Raw genomic sequence first — 20,111 nt, 5'->3', positions numbered from 1 at the left:
AACAAGCCTTGGGATGAATCTGTTCCGGCCTCTTTCTCTCTTCCCTAACCAGCTGAGCCACGGCTGCCACATGCACTCCCTCTTGTCTCTCTTGCCCACCCCATACCCCTGCTTCCCCTGTCTCTCTCTCTCACCATCTCCCTCTTGCTATTTCCTCTGTCTCACACACACAAAACACCCTGTGTCAAATCCCTTATGCCTGTAGTGGGAATGATAAATCCCTGCAGAGACCTGCCCTGCCAAAAAGGATGCAGGGCTGGCTTGGAGTGTCCTAGCTTTGCTGGGGTGGGTGTTTGATACGGAACAAGGGACAAACCAAGACTCAGGGTTAAATGATATTTCCATCCATCCAGCAGGTGAGTGAAAAGTGCTGGATGGAGGGGCAGACCACCACTCAGACCCTTGTGTTTTCATCCTGCCTGTAACATACTGCTCCTCAGGCCTCACACAACCTGGCTGCATCTAGCAGGTCTACTTTCCATCACTAGATTTAAGTCTGGAAACATCCACTTGAAAACTGATTCAGCCCATTCTAACCAACAAACATTTAGATGAAAGCATGACGCATTGAAGATCTAAATTGAAGTATGCCACCTTGATTCAACCAGGCATGACTGCATCACGTTCTGGCTGTGACACGGTTTTGTTTCCGTCCTCTGCACGACGTCATACCCTACCAGGAGCGTTTCAGAAGCGAAACGTTTGCTCCAGCAGGGCCAAAGAGAAGAGAGCCACCGCTCTACCTCGAGATGAAGCCGGGGACCGGGTAGTCATGGCAGCAGTGGTGTCATAAAATCTTGTGATTTTAAAACTTCCAAGATGAACCTCTTGTCATCCATGGTGACAAATACCCTCTGACCAGTTGACTTCTGGCCCGATTATAATGTAATGTTGATGTAAAGATGTGATATACGATCAGGAGTCTTCACAGGGTGTTTCATTTTGAAAATTGACCAGACGCTCTGTGCCATTCCTGTCCTGTCTGACTTCCTGCCCAGCTCAAAGTGCTCTGTGCAGCTTGCATGGCTTCCATCAAAAATAGACTGGGCACGTATTTTTAGCGGAGGAGAGCGGAGAGCTGCTTCTGAAACGCACTGTGGCATGTCTGGTGGGATCACAAGCATTGACCAGAGTGGCTGCGATCAGCTTCAGCGGCCGTGTCACAGCCGGAAGGCGACACAGACGCGCCTGGTGGAATCGAGCAGTGACTCATCGTGCTTATTTAACTACTTGTCTTTTTTTTTTTCAGAAACTACTTTAGACAGAAATTAGACAACATTTCAGAACCGCACCCATGTTATTCCAGAAAATCAGAGAGCAATGACAGCTCAGCAAGTGATTCATCTAATCAAGTATAGGAAGGGTTCATGTTGACGTCCCATAAAGCAGATGACTTTCAATCATCTTGAATACTTTTCATTTCGACCACAAAGAAATGAAATGTGTGGATTGTTTTTCAAGGCTACTGCTAGTCTTGACGACAGCAAAAAACTTTGACCCATGTCGAGCAAGGAAATTTTACTCCACCCTATCCTGCATCTGAATTTAATAGAAATAGATATTAATGTGATTTATAATATGCTTTGTAAAATGAAAAAGCCCGAGAGCTATAATGCCATGATTATAGGAGAGAGAGAGCGAGAAGAGAGACAGACTTTTTAAGATCTGCCATGTGACTCAGATTATAGCCGGTGCATCCCTCCCTCCCACTCCTTCCTTTCTCTGTTTCACCCCTCCAATAACCCCTCCCCACATCACCTCCTCCCTCAGAAGGCATTCTCTGTTTTCCCTCTTTTTTTTCCTCTCTCTGCTATCCACCTGCCTCCTGCTGTGTGTTTCCGCCCTGGATTTCACTCCAGAGATGAAATGATAAGCAGGTCAGATATCCTTGATAACTGCTCACACTTCAGTCATCTGGTACTGAAAAAACATAAACATCTGCTTTCTCTCAATGTTTTCATCTAGGCTCTGACATAAGGTGATAGTTCAGGAACAAGGAGCTCACTTTCTTTATCGCAGTACAGTGTCTTCTCTCAAACTGGTGAACAATGAAATTTGATTCCTCCCTTTAGGAATCAAGTGTATTATATCTGGTCATATGGAGACAATCATACTCAAATTAAGCTTAGCTCTGTATGCGTCTGTGTGCTGAACTCTAAAATACATTACATGTTCCATAAACCTAATCATAAAAATTTGTTTCTGACAAAATAAATAACATGAACGCATTAACTGAATCCAGATAGGTCAAAAGCGGGGGACAAACAAGCCAAAAAACTGGAGCCCAGCTGAACCAACTAGCCCCCGGTTACTGCCTTCAATATGGGAAACTGGCAGCCCTCTCATCTTATACTCAGAGACAACTTACACCTGCCCACCTTAAGGGCTTAAAGGCTATAATCAAAAACCTGCCTGTTAGTGTGAGTTTTGCTGCATGTATGGGTGTATTTTGTGTCTCAATTCCCTTTTAGACCACAGATGGATGGACTTTTTGCATCATTTTGGGCGGTAGCTGTTGTCTACAGTGACCAAAAGAGCACTGACCGCCCTTTACCACATGTCCTAAAATGTTCTCAATGATACCAGAGAGTTTTCCCTGTGTGACTTTTGGATGTGCAGCTTTCATGTTTGTTCTGTCTTCTTTGTTTGTTCTATTTGTTAACAACAATCATACTTATAGTCCACATGGTCTGAATCTACTGCACACCTGAAAATCTTGCAAGGAGAATTGCTCTCTTGACGTGCTTTAATGATGCTTTTTTTGTGTATTTAACCCTAACCCTTTGTTCAAACTGAACTGCATTAACAGAAGATGAGATAAATGCGAAACAACTCCTTGTCATACAAACAAGACATTAGCTGTTCCGTGCTCTGTTTATCACTTGCCACATCAGCACTGATTCTCTAAAAAGGACGAGGAGCCTAGGACACAGAACAAAAACACCAGTAGGACTCTTTTCCTCTCCCTTGCACGTGGTCCTCTAATTACATTTCTCTCCTTCGGTGATGTAAATGGAGATGTGTAATCATCAAAGCAAAACAGAAGCTGTTCTTGGCCCACTGTGAAACCCTAATTAATACAACCTCCTCCATCCAAATGCAGTTTCCATTTATTTCAGTCAAAACACAAGTCTAAAAGGCTAGAAGGACTACGAATGCTCTAAATTACATTTCTTCTTTTTGTTGCATCCACAAAGTAAACAGGAATGGCTGAAGGCTGCACATAAGGAATGAGGCCAGTCTTTACTGTGGTGAAGGAGAGTTTGGCCCCATTTACACCTGGTATTAACATGTAATCTGTATATGGATACATTATCTGGATAATAATATCCTAGTATTAAAATGCATTCTTGTTTTCTCAACTGTGTCCGTATTGTGACTGAATCACAATATGCGAATTAGCTAGGCAGAGCTGGCGGACTTGTCAGCAAACATGGCACCAGGTCAATGGAACTGCTGCCATGAATGGATATCATTCACTTTTTTGTGAGGGAAACCTTCCAGTTACCAACTATTACTTTACAGAACTTGCTTTAGCTGGCAGGAAGAGGTGGAGCGAGGTGACCTTTCAACTTAATGGGACAATTTATTTTCTTATGAATGTGGAAATGCGGTATGGATTGCATTTACACCTGGCTGAGATCCGATCACAATGCAAGCCTGACCACCTCCAAATGTGGTCTGGCTGATCCGATCACATTCCAACCACAATGTGTTCTGAGTGCCTTTACACGTGGCGTTAACATGTGTTTTTCTTTATACAGATAACGTATCCAGACACATATCATATGTTAATGCCAGGTGTAAATAGGGCCTCAACGTCAGCTCTTTAGTGGATTAATGTGGTTTTCAACGAGTCTGTTAAATAATTGATTCATGAAAAAAAACAATGCATAAAGTGATCAAATGATACTGTGATTTAAATGATACTATACAAAAAGATTGATAATCAAGACTTGGAGTCTACAGTTATGCTGGTGGCTTTGTGAGGCTGCTCTTAGGCACAGCTGAGCTTCGAGCTAAATGCTAGTGCCAGTGTGCTAACATGCTCACAATGCAGATGTTAAGCAGGTATAATGTTTAACATCTTTACAAGCGTGTTAGCATTTGATAATTAGTGATAAACACAGTAAAGTACAGCTGATGCTGATGGTAACGTTCACCAAAGTTACTTCAATTCATCCTGAGGGAGACAGAATTGAGTGTACCCATTTCCTCGAAATGCATCCAATGTGTTTTTAGGACAGTTCAAAACCAAAAATGGAAAAGTCCAGCAGTCACCAAAGTCAGTCAGTATGATTCATCCTCTGGGAAGCATTAATGTTTGTACAAATATTGGTGCCAATCCATCCTGTAGATGTTGAGCTGCTGGTGGCGCTAGAGGAAAAGTCAGGGAATTACCAAGGTAGTTGGTATTCATCCTCTAGGGACTCTATTAATGTCTGTAAAAAAATTCATGGCAATTCATCAAATAATTGTTGAGATATTTCTGTCTAAACCAAAGTGGTGGAACAACCAACTATCCCAATAGTCATATTCCTTTCACATTCACAATTCTGTCCTTAAATTATTATTTTTTAGAAATATAAGTAAAATACTTCTCAGATATGTACATTTTACAACTTCACTTTTTGTTACTCAGTTGCTGAGGTGTCTTTCCTTTTATCAAAGGTCAACCAACCACCATAAACAGGCCAGCTTGGTTGCTTCTCTAACAAGGAAAAAAAGCCATACATGACAGTAATACCAAACCTTCATATATGGCTTGAGAAAATTTAAGATGTGGACTGTGATTAAGAGGCCTGGAACAAGGCAAGTTTTCAACCAACTTTGGAAGCAGTTGCAACCAGCAAGGCTGTCCTTTCCTCCCCCTGTGGTGCCAGAGCAGGAACTCTGGCACCAAACGGAAAGATCTCCTCCTTTCTGTCTACACAGAAACACATCATACTCTAAACAGCAATTAACATAAATTATTATTTTGTGGTTTAGGTCTATCATGACAAACTGAAGGCAGTGACATACTATTAGTACAAAGTATTGTGCAATAATACCATTATTGACCTGAGAGACATGAAGTCAACACACCCACATGTTACTCTATTCCTGGGAGATAATACCTCGACATTTTATTATAGGTTTATGATCACCTGGAGTATTAATTGCTGAGTGACTCATGCTGGTGTTATGGCAGTTTATTACAACTCATCAGGTGGATATCGAAAGAGAGGGCTAAGACAGAGGAAAGCAAGCTGTACTTGTTTCACAGATTGTGTCTGACAACGCAGGATGGACCATAAAATTTAGTTAGGGCAAGTCTGTCTCACTAAGTTAACAAATACTCATTGTTATATCTCGTGAACAACATACTAGGCATAACATTTTACTAGAAAGTGCAGTGGTTAGAGCTCAGTGATATGGTTAAAAATCAATATCACAAAAAGAATATTTTTCATTAATCATATTAATGCAAAAAGACCACTTCTTACTGGATTAACAAGTGTCCAGTAAGAAGAACTGGGCACATTTTTCACAAACAGTGTAAGAAAGATTTTACTCTGAAGCAGCAATAGGAAGTGCTGTCTTAGTTACTAAAGTTAGCGCCCATAGTAGCTCACTGCTTGACAAAACATAGTCAATAAAAGATAAAAAATTCTGATATTTTTCCAGCCCTTTTTTGTCAGTGATCAGTTTAAGTTCTGATCATAGTTGCTCGTGATACAGCACAGCGTGTTATGTTTACAGTTACTGAAAACTATTTAACACTGTCACTCAATCTTAATAGTTTCACCTTTAATGCAAAGCAACGTTTCCTAGAAAATCAGGAATAACAAGAAGTTGAAGGGTAACACTGGTATGAATAATAAGTGCATAATAACCTCTTGGCTCATTATCAACTTCAAGCATAATAAAGTAGTAAGTTTTATGTCAAGGCGTGAACCAAGCCGTCATATACAGCATAACGTCACCAGTGGACATTATGGAGCTGGTTTCGCTTAACTGGAACAACCGACCAAACCTGAATATCACCTCTGTCAAGCCCACAGTACATTCCTCGCTTGTCAAACTGAAAAAAAATAACATTGGAATAGACTACTGAACACACTGTGTACAAATATTTAGGTCTAATAAGAGGATTGACCCACTTAAAATACCTTCTGTAGTACCCTTTGCTATTCAATGTTAGCAAAATGTTGCTTTTATAACAAAATTAATGCACTTAAAAAAGCAACACAGTCACGTGGTGCATGTTTGCAAATGTAAAGGTCACCTACTGATGAAAGCCTTACAATATATTAATAGTACAGTATAACTTTACAGTATATTCTGAAGACTGTTCTGCTGTCTGTCAACACCTGACCTGACCCAGTTTTGACCAAATTTTCACCAATGCTTCACTGATGACTTATCTAAAATATATGATATAAAACTAGAAAATATGCCAGCCTTGACAGATATTCATCCAGGTGTTTTTAAACTGATGAATGGACAGCAACTACAGACAGCTGGTACAGTGTTGCAAGTGACAACAACCCATACATTAAACCATTCATTCCCTGAAAGGGGTCTTCAGAAATTAGACTAGACATGTAATCCAAGGGGTCCACAAAAATAGATTATACTTAAATTTCAGTGTTATTCTATTTACATACTGTTTAAACAGTAAAATTGTGCATAAGGATCACACTTTGGATGACAGGTGGCTGGCTGTTTCTCCCGAGTTACTATCATCACCCTACTACACATTGTCATGAGTTACACGTTAACTTTAATAGAACAAAAAACATTCTCAAACTGGGATTTCATAGTAGTGCAGCTGATCAAATGGAATTTGTTTAATCTATTCTGGGCTCTCTGACATTGTGAAAAAGTTTGGATTCCTTGTATTAGGGCAGAATGTTTGCCTTGGAGGCAGTTAGTTTTCAGATCATGGGGATTTCCTCCCACTGTTTTAATTAACTATTATGACAGTGACTCTTGAAATCAACAGGTTGCATTTCTAAGCACAGCTGGGTGACTTTTGTGTTATCAGTGGCGCCTTATCAGTCAGTAAAAGTCAGATTACTGAGAAACTAGTATAGTACAAACAGCATGGCTAGATATAGGCTATGTTACTAGGTATAGATTTACAGAATAACGCCTGAGCAACACACACAAACACCACCACCATTAAGCACACCATCACTACAACCAAAAGTCTGAGTTACAAAGTTTTACAGCCACTCTTACGGTATAATTAACCACGTTTCCTATTTTAGAGATTCAGGTTAACACGAATACTGTTGAACAAAAAAAACCTTGAATTTTATCCGGCCAGGTACCCACCTTATTTGAAGCTTTGGAGGACATTATACACTCCTATTCCGCTTCAAAAGTGGCAGGTTAAAAGTAGTTGCTGTTTTGGTTTTGATAATCACTTGGGTGAGTGCGCTATTTCCTTCCAGTTGAATTTTCGCCCAGCTGCCGCCACGCCGGGCTACGTTGTTATTTTATTTTATCCGGGACGACGGGAAACATGTCACGAAAAGCCGTGTAGAAAGTCCAAAGTTCATTATCTTATCTTCGTTGCCTGATAGGTTAACGTTAGTCCAGTCGAGTACCGAGTCATGGAAGAAACTCGAGTTGGAAAAAAAACAGGAATTAAACCACCTTGCTTTTAAACGTTTCCTCGCTGACCTCTGGATGAAAAGTTGGGCAGAGTAGGCATCACTCGGACGGTGCACAGCAATGGCAGGCTGAGTAAACCTCTCCCTGCTCTCGGCTCTGTGTCTGTGCGGGGCGGACCATTGCACATTCGTAGGGGTGCAATACACTGGGAAAACGGGGGCATTGCCCTTATGTCCCGAGAAGTTTCCAAAGATAAGGGATTTTTGTTGGGATCTACGCGAATATATATTATTGTCTTTCTATTTTGTTCAATTTATGTTTTGTATGTTTTTCTGTCGCGTCTAAAAAAGTGTCCACCCCTGTTATCTGTTATGGAATAAACAGTCCGGGATACAATAAGGAGAAGCGACGCCGCTGTCCCTCCTGATGCTGAATGCTCACTTTCACTGTGTGGTGATGGTTAGTGCTATATGTTAGCCTGTTACACAAGGACTACAGTAGTCTTTTAATCTCAAATTTGAGGAAAAAATATCACAATATGTATTCAGTTAAAAGCTTTGGCCCTCCTCTATCAAACTGAACGCAAAATGTGCAAAATGGGCGACACAAAGCCAAACAACGTGAGCAGAATATTTATAATGTTAGGCAACCATTTGCCCTTTCAGTGTTTGTTTTGGGGTAGTGCTTCTTGTACCTTAGAAAATAACAAATTCAGCGACATCAAAAGATTTTCTTAGCACAGAGAAAATCGGGAAAGTGTTTGTGGTTGATAAGTCACCCCACAGGAAACCACAAAAGCCATTCTGTAAAGTTCCTATGACTTCCCAAACCAGACCCCACCCACAGGATGTAATCTCTGCTTGTATTGTTTCAAAGTTTACTTCTGTTTTTAGCAAAACACGATCTGCAATATAAAAGTAGGCCATAGGAGGGAATCACAAAAATGGCAAAGCTGTGTGACATTAAAGTTTTTCAATGTCTACTGTTACAGTGAATGTCAATGTTAGCCGTTACCATATGAACTTACAGACACGCCCTATCTTTTCCAAACAAACTGTACAATCGCATTCCCTCAATCTAGCTTCTTCAATGATTACTTCCTTTGTATCTTTTTTTTTGCTCAACTGAGAGGAGGGCTCGGCAGCAGTGTAGGTGGTCTAGAGGTTAATTCCCACCAGACATAATCCTACAAGGCTAAAATACCGCCAGTCATGAGTAGCAGACATGTCCTGAGGGTTGCTAACAGAGGATGACCTCCAGAAAGGCCGGGTCATGCCGAGAAGAGGATCAAGACAGATGAACGACTCAAAACCTGCAGCCATACTTCAGCCAGGGAACCACACACACATTTCCATTCTTCAATAAACTAATACACATTTTCTTCATTGAAACACAGTGTATTGTTCTACCAATCGCTCGGGGAAAAAAACAATGCATGGGAAAAATGCAATTAAGTTTAAAACAGAAACACTGATGTTAAACATGCCACATGGATGATACATACGAGTATAGACGCAAGTCGCTCGCTCCTTCTGAAGCTCCTCAAACGCCTGTCAGGATCGATCAGTGCGGACAGCAGGATGTTTAACATGATCGCTCACTTGTCAACTGAGTAATTTTTAATGAAAATAATCAAACTGGAGCTGAAAAATATCTCCAATCACCTTTAAAAATGACAATAAACAGAAGCCTTCCTCTGCTGCTCGCCTCTCGCTCTCATCCACACCTGTGATTGTGCCTCAGATGGTCTGACAGAGAGGAGCAAGACATTAGTGACACCCCAATGTGATCAAAGCTATCTTTGTCTTATGTGCTTACATCCCTGCTCCCATCTCTCTCTCTCTCTCTCTCTCTCTCTCTCTCTCTCTCTTTTCCCCTGACACACACACACACACATAACCACACACATACACAAGAACAGAGATGCTTCTCTTTCGGGCAACGGGCAGCTTCAAAGCTCAGGTGCGCTCATGGAAGAGCAGGCACATGGAAAACAAAGGCGAACATGCAGGCCCACATTTGGTTGGAGCACATCACAGGGTTCACTCAACCCAGCTTCTCCTGCAGCGATAAGGCTAATGTAGAGTGAAACAGCATAAAGTGCACAACCTACAAATTGTAAAGCTGGCTGTTTATGCGCATACAGGTGTTCACGTAAGCAAACATATAGTACAGCCACGTGGTAATGAACAGAGAAGAACATGAGGTTTGGTGTGAAGTGGCTGACTTGCGTTGGTGAAAGTTCTTTAAGCAGATGTTGTTTCCTTGTCTTCATCTGTCTTGAGTTTGGTGTCTGTGAGAGGCTGTGTGATCCCTCCGGTGCCCTGTTGACTCAAGGCTGTCCTGCAGGTCCAGCAGAGGCTCTTTGTTTCTACATACTAATAGAAACCTTCTGGAGACACGGGATGAAACTGGAGGTCTCTATCAGTCCATGCCAAATTACTGTAGGTAAACTATGGCTACAGAGAGAAGGCATTCGTCTACAGGCTTTTTTGGCATGTAAACATGCATAAAGGATTTTTGTAGGTTGTTTAAATAGTTACAGAACCTATTTAAGCATATTAATCTTCTCAGTAAAAGCTACAAAGGGACAGGTTGTTGTGTAATAATCAGTATACAAATGTCACATCTCTGCTTACGAGGCCAACTGTTTGTGACCAGATTAGTATCATATGACAGGATTACCAGGCATCTCTCAAATTCACCCCCCTTTCCTTCCAGGTCAATATTGTTCAGGCTTTTGTGTGTGACTCAAATAGTAAACACACATCTGGTTTCAGGATTTTAAGAAACACAGACTTAACATGTAATAAGCCCCAGACATGGTTCAAGTTACAATTTATTCATCCATAAAATCACAGAAATTATGATGTTACCATCTTAATCAACCAACGCTGATTACAGAACATAGGAAATAAGCATCCATAAAATAAAACCATAGATAAAAACGTATACCTATGTTCCACTATAAAAAACTGCTAAAAGGCAGAACAAAAGAACCATTCAACTTATAGCATAAAAAAACCGGCCAAAGCTTTTAACCTACACCTTACCTTCCCCGTATCAGCTTAACTATCGGCTGTGCAAACACACTCCCTGCCTGCTGCTTTACATCAGAAAGGGTTTTCTAAGAAGCAAACATGGGCAGCAGGGCGAGCAATGTACAAATACATTCTTACAATAATAACTCAGGACTCTATCCGCCGGGAGAGACTTTAAAACCTGATCTTCCACTAAACCTGTCAACTGTTTCCAGTCATGCAGTCACTCTTTTCCATATTCAGAGACGGCGCAGGCGAATTATCAAGCACATCCTCTCACATCATACAGTAAGCATGCCAGTTTCCAGGAGCACTGTGCAGGTGAGCTGTTGAGCAGCAGAGTTACAGCATAACCGACATAATTATGGATTAAATAAAGAGGTTTATGTATACAAAAACAAAATTTCCTAATTACTAAATGGACCACTGTCAGTCTAAAGCCTTGCTTTGCACAATTTTTCTTTCATTGTTTCACTGAATCTGCACACTCTTCTACATGTTTTCATAACTACAAAAGAAGAATGGCATTATATATTTTGCTATCACAAGTCAACTGCATTTGATTGCAAGCGTATCAAAGGATATATAGTCTTAAGGAGAGCTCCAGAAACAGCACTTACTATATGAAAATAATATGAGGATTTTCACAGTTAAAAGTAATTTCTTATCATCAATGTTAATAATCCTGCTATTGTCAGTTTTGTTCTTCCCTAATTCATTCACAACCACAGAAGCAAAATTAGCTTAAGAGCAATCTGAAGTGCTGTTATTTTGAGTGACTTACACTTAGTTTTTGTGATGAACAAAACTTCAAGCTTTTGCAGCACTAAATTTACCATGGTGGGTCTTCAGTCAGTGACAAAGAACCAGGCTACTTTTAATCTTCTGAAGACATTTACTCCAAGAGGTGGCCTGTGATCAACCAACCAAAAAAATCTCTCATTTTCCTTTTTCTCTTCTCTCTCTCTCTCTTTTGCTCTTTCTCTTCTCAACAGATAAGGGTTGCTGAGCCTTTTATAGTCAGAGAAGAGCGACTACGCTGCAGTGAACCTGGTTGAACTCCACTCTGCTTCTCAGCAGTACCTCAAGTAGCTTAACAAGTAAAGGCCGAAGTCGCAGAGCACCACAGCAGGTCTACTTGAAATTCCAACACTTTCTTATTTCTGTGATTATTTCTCAATAAAGAAAACAAGCAGCTGTTGTGATTTTCCTCCCTTGAACCCGCTTGAATATTGAATCTAATTTTTGTGCAGAGACCCACACACATTGACAGTCAATATACTGTATAAACCTGGTGAGGAAAAACGAGCCATTACATCATGCTTTCCATCCACGTGACGACCCTATTGTTTGCCACTGAATGAGACTGTAAATTAAAAATATTACAAATCCAAAGGAACAATCCATAAGGCATTCAACTCAATCTAATGTGTGTGTGGGTGCGTGTGTGCGTGTGCATGCACGTGTGTGTGTTTGCTGGTAAATACTTGAAGACAAACAATTTGACCTTTTCCCTTCATTGTTGGGCTGTTTGCATACAATGCTACTGAAAATTCAATCAGCAATTTCTTACTGCCCAGTTTCATTCATGATAAATTTATCAAAGTCATTACAATGTGTCTGTGCTGCACCAGTGTGTTCTCCAACACAAGGCACAGAGACGAAGAACAGACTGTTCTCAAAGGTTTCATATCACACTTTATGAATAATCATGTTCTTTTTCCAATGATAACTGTCCCCTTTCTAAGACTGGCATCAAAATCTAGCAATTCTACACAAACCAGAGAGAAAACAATTAGCCATTACAAAAAAAATGTTAGGTATTGGCCACAAAAACAGATACTGGGGGTGTTTCAGGTGTAAGGAAGAGGAACACAAGTTCTGTTATTGTCGCAGAGATGTGTTAAATAACTTGCACCCAGGCTGCACCCAGGATGGTCCAATTACACCAAGGTGCACTAAGTGACAGGTGGGTGCATGAAAAAATTTTTGCTGACACACTACAAGATTTTTCCAACCTGCTAGGTTGCCTTACTGCACATGTAAGCAGTTTGACAATGTGGGAAACTGGGGATAAGTAGATAGACATTTTAAGGATATATAATATAGTATATAATATCAAGTCTTTTACACGTTTTTACGTCTTTTATTTTGGTGCTGCCTCTGGCCCGGTTAGAATGATGGTAATGTGTAATCTAACATGATGTTTCATAGTTGGAAAGTATCTTAATAACCAATTGTTCAGTGTGTTCAGTCTTCGCAAGAAAAGATAATCTTTTATTTACAAAAGTAGTAACAAGTTCAGAAATTCTACAGTAATTCAAAACAGTGCTCATATAAAATGCTCCTACAGTCTTTTTTATTAAAAACTAGAAACTGTAAATGTCTCTTTACTGCTTCCCTATAATCAGATTAACAATACTTAGTTGGTTTTGTAAAACATGAGTGTACTCATGGGGTCAATAAAGAGACCAAATTCAAGGAAGTCAAGCGACGGGAAGTTGGTTGATGTAATACAGTGGAAATGTGAGGAAAAGTGATCTGTGTAAACTAACAGACGTCTAATCACACAAGTCTTCTCATATAATCAGATATTCATAATCACATGTCAAATAGCATGCAAAGGATACTTGAAAGCTGTTTTTCTTGGCTAAGTTTTACACTGTGATGGTTGGACTACATAAATGTACGCCCTAAATGATTGCGGTAATTTAATCGTTTATTTGTGTGGCTATACAAACACTCCTAACATCACCTGAACCTGGAAGAAAACTGAACTCAAACCAACAGTGTGGCAATGCGGCATATGATGCACATATCACTGAGAGCCTCACCACATGGACAAAAAAAAACAAGGAGACGGCAAATGGCCAAAGTGGCACTCACATGAAACATTTGCTACCCGTAACAAGCAAGTGCTACAACCACCTACAATGCCTTGTTGTAGAAATGCCTTGAAAATCTTTGAAGCCATTTGTATGGATGATACTTGTGCAACTAGAATAAATTTTTTCAAGAGAATGTATCACAATGTTTTTGTGCATTTTGCTTCATAAGTCCATGTCATTTGTCAGTGCCTTGTTTTCACTGTTTTCACTGTAATACATAATTTATCTAGCATGGTCTTTATTCAACCTGCCCTGTGCTGTCATCACTATAAAGAAGTACAAGAGAGGAAAAAACAAAAGCATCCCAAGAAGACCAATCGCCATTCATGCAGTACTATAGACGTAGCCCATGCACTTGTGCACAGAGGTACCTCAACGCAGAAAATTCACTCTTGAGGCACCAGGTCCAACTAACAAAAACAGAAACAGAACAAAACCTTCCTTCCAGTGGCAATAACACAAATTAGCAAATAGCATCTGCAGCACATGCACACACACAGACACACACCTACACAAATATGCAGCAATTACGCTGTGCTGTTACTTCTAACAGGTTTATGTGTCACCTCAGACAGAGAAAGAGAGGGTGTAATAAAAGCAGCAGTTAAACTGTCTGGCAGCACTTGTAGTAAATGTCCACCTTAGGCTATAATAACAGTGTAGAAACAGAATCTATACAAGCTCACTGATGAAACCTTGAATCTTTTAAATTGCTAGGAATCACAACCTCGCTCTGTAGTTCCCATAGTTGTGGACATAAATAGAAATATAGTACAGTCAGAAGGTACTTGGACAGGGAGAGGTTTTGGACATTTAAAATAAGACAATGATAATGAGGTTCAATACCTGAAGGCTAGCTTTGAGGGTCCACATCAGATGAAAGAAAAATGTAGCCCTTTTTATACATCGTTCAAGTCCAGCTATTTTTGGGAAAGATAGTAATTGGACAAATTAACATTAACATAACAAATAAACTGAAATAAAGTCACGAGATTTATTATTTGGCTGCAAATCATTTGCACTTAATGACAGGCATCAGAAGACAATTAGTATTATGTTCCCTGGTGTTGCTCTGCCAGGCCAGTACTGAAGCCATCTTCACTTTTTGTGTGTTTCAGAGACTTTCTGTTTTCAGTCTGGTCTTGAGCAATGAAACACATGTTCAATAGGATTGAGGGTTTTTATGGCCATAAAAATCTCATGGTTGCCTTACGTGTGCATGTGAAGGATTACTGTTTTGCTGCATTTTCTAAAACTGTGAAACTGGGCTACAGTATGAGTCCCACATTCATGAATTGGACCACCCTTAAAGCTAAAACTCACCTCAACTTCATAGTCATTATTTCATTTCAAATGCAATCAATAGTAGATCCAAAACAATTAAAAAACATTAATGTCCAAATACTTTGTGATTGCACTGTATGATAGAGAGGCCCAATTAAACGGGTGAGAAGATTATAGAACCATTTAAAGGGCATTCATTTTGTGCATGTGCAAGTGCTAATATGTATCTGGGCCAGCGCCTAAATGGCAGAGCATGGTGTGAATCTCCAGCTTAATAAATAGGCAATAGACACAAGGGCTCCTAAGCTGCCCCACTTAAACTGAGAGACAGAATTATGTCTCGGTCAGTCCAACAGCTGCAGCTCAAGTTACAGTGTCGACAGCGAGCAGCAGGCTCCGAGGTGCCATTTGACACATACTGTAAGTGGCATGTAATTGAATTTCAAGGAAGAGTAAAGATTTATAAGTTTAATACAGGGAGCAACTGCAGCTTTCAGGCCATGCCATGTTCCAGGAACACAGTTAACTTCTGTCAGAGTGAAGATTTCTTTTGCGTGTATGTGGGAGCGCATTTTTTTGTTTAGGAGGAGATTTTCAAAAACTTCTGATTATCTTGTCAACAGTACAATGTCAGACCTACATTTGAATAATATGTGTTTTCAAATTTAGCAACATTAGTGTGGACTTAGGAGGAAAGCAGCCTTTAGTTTAGAGAAGAAAAGGCTCATTCCATCTTGTACTGATTGTAATTCCTTCTGCTTGTGTGAGGGTTTATTGTAGTGAATATTTCACCTGGAGATAAATTTGCAAGGTTATTAGAGTAGTATATGTACATAATATATTTTCAAAGGTAAAGGAGTAAGGTCATGTCTAAGGAGGACGATGTGACTGTGATAAACAAGAACATTCACCGTTCACTGAATGCTACAAAACTCAGTACCCGAGGAGAATGGTGTCAGTGTGTGAGTGTGTGTTCTGGCATGTTTAAACACCCCTTTGAGACTCATGGTTAGTGTGAAGGGATCAACACGTGTTGACTCATTCACACTGACTGTTTAACATCACTAGCATTAACATTTCATGAGGTGACCGAAAGAAAGCCTATAAAGTTACACCAGTTGAACTCTACTGTCTCATGTATAAACACTGCAGTGACATCAACCTTTTTGTCTGGTATGTCTGCATGGTTCAGCAGTGATGTCGATGAAACTAAAGGTATGTAATGAAAGTTACTCATGACTAACACTTTGGTATGACTGTGAGTGGAATGTGAGTTCATTGTCCTCCATTAAATACAGGGGTTTTTGTGTGAAAGTGATATCAAACTTGGTTCAAATAAACCAAAACATTGTTTGTGGTTGGATGTTTATAACCTGGATTCAAGACAAGATATTTTTTGTATTTTCCAAAACTTCAATCTCCTCTCCTCAAAATAAAGACAGTTTTTTAGTATTCAAACCGCCCCAATTACAAAACAAAGCTATAGTATGTTTAAAAAGATACAAACTGCTTTGAGTGCATTTTGTTCTCATATTGTTACTTGTAATAATGAGAGAAGACACAGAGTTTTTCATGGAAGTGATACATGTTTTCTGTTTTTTGAACAGTGTGGAGTTCTAGTTGAGATAACTGAATAATAAGGATGCCATGTTATAGTAGAGTGTATAGTTTTGGATATAACATCATGTCAGTCCTCATTACAATAGATAAAATTAGAAACTCATGAAAACATATGAATATTTTGCAGAATGCCACAATTTGAAGCAGGTCCAAAAACTCCAAAATGCAGATGTAAAAATCAGAACAGCTACAAAATAACTGCATCTGTCAGCTGTTTATATCCACCACAGTACGATGCTGTGGGAAGCACATTAGGGAGGTCAGTCTTTGGCACCGAAGTGACAAGAGCAGTGACAAGAGCAAAGGATAAAAAAAAGGAGGAGAAGAGGATGGAAAAAAAGGATAGGACAGATGAATATAACAGTAAAGACAGAAAAGACAAGAGGGATACAAAGGAAAGAAAAAGAGAGAAGAAGAGGGGAGAGGTGGCTAAGGGGAGGAAGAGTGATGAAAACAGAAGTGGGGAAAAAGAGTGAAAGAGAAGGATTAAAGTATAAGTAACCTATTATTCAAGGCTGTCCTAAAAGTAATAGTCGGGTGCCCAAATGAACATTGACACCTCAACTGTCCAAATTAGTCAAAATCTTTCAAAGTTACTGTCTTTCTAGTGCCAAATTCCCTCTATTTGTTACCATACTTCCACCACAGCGAGACAAAGAGGGAATTTTTAACTAAAAAGACTGTGACTGTGGTAGATATTCACATTATTTGACTAACTCAGACTGCTGAAGCCTCATATTATCTTTGGATAAACTTTTAAATACATTTTTAATCAAAACACTTGACTATGGATTTTGTCCCCCATCACTTACATCATTTCCCCATCATTTTAAGAAAGACTTGAAAAACACTGAACCTATCCTTTAAGGGGGAAGAATCGAAAACGGAGAAGGAAAGAGGCGCCAGCTTGGATGAAGAAAGAGGGAGAAGAGAGTAATTTAAAAGATGAGAGTTGATAAGAGGAGAGAAAGGGAGAGTTAATAGTGAGGTGAAGAAAATGAAAGGAAAGAAAAGTTGAGTGTGACTGGAAATGGAGAAGAGGGAGGCAGCCAAAGAGAAGAGAGTAGGAGAACGTGTGGAGAGACGGATTGAGCTAAACTACACTATATTGTACCACAAAGTTGTAATGAATGAGAGAATGTTTCGAGTCCAGTGAACTCAGCATTGGCCTGAATAAAGGACGTGCATCCACCCCCCCCTGTCAGTGACTCTTTCCATGGTACTGCCTGTTACTGCTACATTCCAACAGTATGAAGCTGCTCTTACTGAGCAAAGGAGTGGAAACAGCAGGAGCTTCCAGAGAAACAGGCCCAGGCACTCTACGCAGGGGGTTGGGAGAGGAGAGGTGGAACAGTTCAGGCTGAGAAGTGTCTGTCAGACAAAAAGTGGCTGCAATTCTGTAAAAGTCAGCTGAATTAACTCCAAACTCCACTGCAGTGTTTAGTTAATAATGTGCAGTAAATGTGATCTAATGTTTCTGTGATAATGAGGGTAATCGATTTCTGGTAACTGGTTGTGCTTATTGGCGGATAACATCAGAGATAAAGTCAGAGAAGGGTCAATGAGTGAAAACATCCCTTGTGCTCTCTCTCTCCATTCAACTCAGCTTTTGCAATGCTACACATGATACAAGAGATAGAGAGACACTTTCAGCTGATAGGTTAAGTGTATGCAGCTGGACTTTGTGTTGAAAATATGTAGATATTTATATGTATTTGATAAGCCTTCTGACCTGTAACAACTGAAATAGCCTAGACTACACACTATCTTTCTCTGTGTATAAGAAAAGAAACAGCATCTGAGATTTCATGCAGTCAGTGAGTGACCTCCACTGAATCAAGGCTCTTCACAGCCACTTGACCTGTTCTGATTAAGTGTATGACATCATTACGCTCCTCCCATGAAAGGCACGACCCTACAAGCGGAGATGATGTTGTGTTTTTGGTAGAACAGAGGAAGGAGAAGTGGTGGAGGATGGTAACCAGAGCCAGCCAGCCAGCCAGAGAGGCGGATGGAGACACGGCAGCCACAGGGGCCGCTTCAAGCCTGGTGGTGATGAGATGCGATGGGACCCGACCCTGCAGAAGCCCCAGCCAGTGTGTTAGCTGACTAATCCTCTAGCCGTCCAGTGCCAGGATCCAGACTCATCAGCTTTGGTGTTCTCTTGTCAGACTCATTTTTATAACGTCCCACTGGTCAATTCTAACCACTAATGCCCAACACAACGGCCTCTAATGCCAAGTGATTACGGAGTGCTGTTTTAGCACATTTGTCGCCTGAAAAGAAAGAAAGAGCCACAAGGCAGTAGGGCTGGCTCCCTGCTCAAAGGACCAGCCTGATGAACTCAGCAGAAAGGGAGCGGGCCTAAAAGCCAGTCTAAGCCACCTCTCTCTCGTAGTGGGCACTACAGGGGCCTGAGCTGGGTCAGGACTGAACTGGGCGGTGGGCAGGGATTTACAGTGTCCTATTTTACAGCATATAGACAGTTCCTGTGAGCTCACACGTGAGGAGAGACAGAATGTGCACATCCGGACCCATCTGGCACGCTGGACAGAGAGATGTAAGGGTTAGGTTTGGTTTCAAAGTCGGTAGGGAAACAAACGTGGAGGAGGAAATGTTAAGGAGGCAGGTAAATGATTAATGGTGAGAAGGGTGTAAAAAGGAAGGGTTTATTGAACAATATGTAAAAAATATACAAATAAAAGCCTTTGTTACTTTTTTCCAACTTAAAAAAAAGGTACAACATACGATGAATTATCCCCTTCCCTGACTGAAACTTGGACAATACCGTTACCATCTAATAGCACATGGAAGTTTATAATGAAATAAGACTATGTTAATAAATAGCACCTAATAATATTGTCTTGGATTATAACCACTTTAAGATTATAGCCCAACTGATACTGGATTTTTGAAATTTTTGACATCAATATTTGAGATTTTAAAAAAATGATAATGATGTATAATCCAATATTAGCTTTTCTTCATGAACCTGAGCAAACTATTTGGATAGAGATCCCATTAATTTTTTTAAAATCATTTCAACCACAGAATATACTGAGCGGAAGATAGAGAGCGGGAAGTTGAAAAAAAACTATGTAATGGTGACACTGTTTCTAAACTACCTCAAACATATCTCTGGCATGTCTGTACTTCAATTTCTTGTTACTTATTGGCCAACATCAATGGCAACACCAATTTATCTGCAATAAGTGAATATCAATCTATATAAAGTATCGGCTCAGTCAATTCATTTGTCTGTTGCTCTAATAATTACAACTTAATGACCTGCTTTTAAAACATTTTGTCTCCATCATTGTGGTTACATTTGCTCACTATATAGAATATAAATTGAAGTTACAATGAGGATGAATGGAGAGTTGATGTTGAGCCACTGTATTCATGCACAATGAGCTCATTCCACAGCGCACGCTGACTGTGAGCTTGTCTATAGCAACAACAACAGTGGGATTGAACCCAAATGAAAATCTCTTTCAGGCTTGACTAGACTACAAGCCAAAATGCTGGTAAGGATATTTTTGTGTTCTTAAGAGATAGGGACAAATAGGGACGTATTCATTCTTACCTTAATCTACACATATGGAGAAATGTGATGGAATAAATGAAATACAAAGTGAGTTAATCTATTCTATAGCAGAAAAAATTGAGGTCC

The 20,111-nt window shown here is 40.0% G+C and overlaps 1 protein-coding gene across 15 annotated transcripts in view; it reads right to left on the bottom strand.

The window, feature by feature from the left end:
- tjp1a (tight junction protein 1a) overlaps nucleotides 1-20,111 on the bottom strand; it is a 122,321-nt gene that overhangs the window by 44,164 nt on the left and 58,046 nt on the right. The window contains exon 1 of one of the 15 annotated variants that reach the window (XM_044350700.1): nucleotides 7,324-7,743. The exons of the other annotated variants lie outside the window; for them this stretch is intronic. Within the exon in view, the coding sequence (XP_044206635.1) occupies nucleotides 7,324-7,347 (24 nt within the window). The 5' untranslated portion in view covers nucleotides 7,348-7,743. Of the gene's footprint in view, nucleotides 1-7,323; nucleotides 7,744-20,111 lie in introns of those variants that run through there. 15 annotated transcript variants of the gene reach the window in all.

Source organism: Thunnus albacares, chromosome 1, assembly GCF_914725855.1.
Source record: "Thunnus albacares chromosome 1, fThuAlb1.1, whole genome shotgun sequence".
NCBI lineage: Eukaryota > Metazoa > Chordata > Actinopteri > Scombriformes > Scombridae > Thunnus > Thunnus albacares.
The sequence above is the reverse complement of the archived record's forward strand: the minus strand, read 5'-3'. Positions and strand labels throughout refer to the sequence as shown.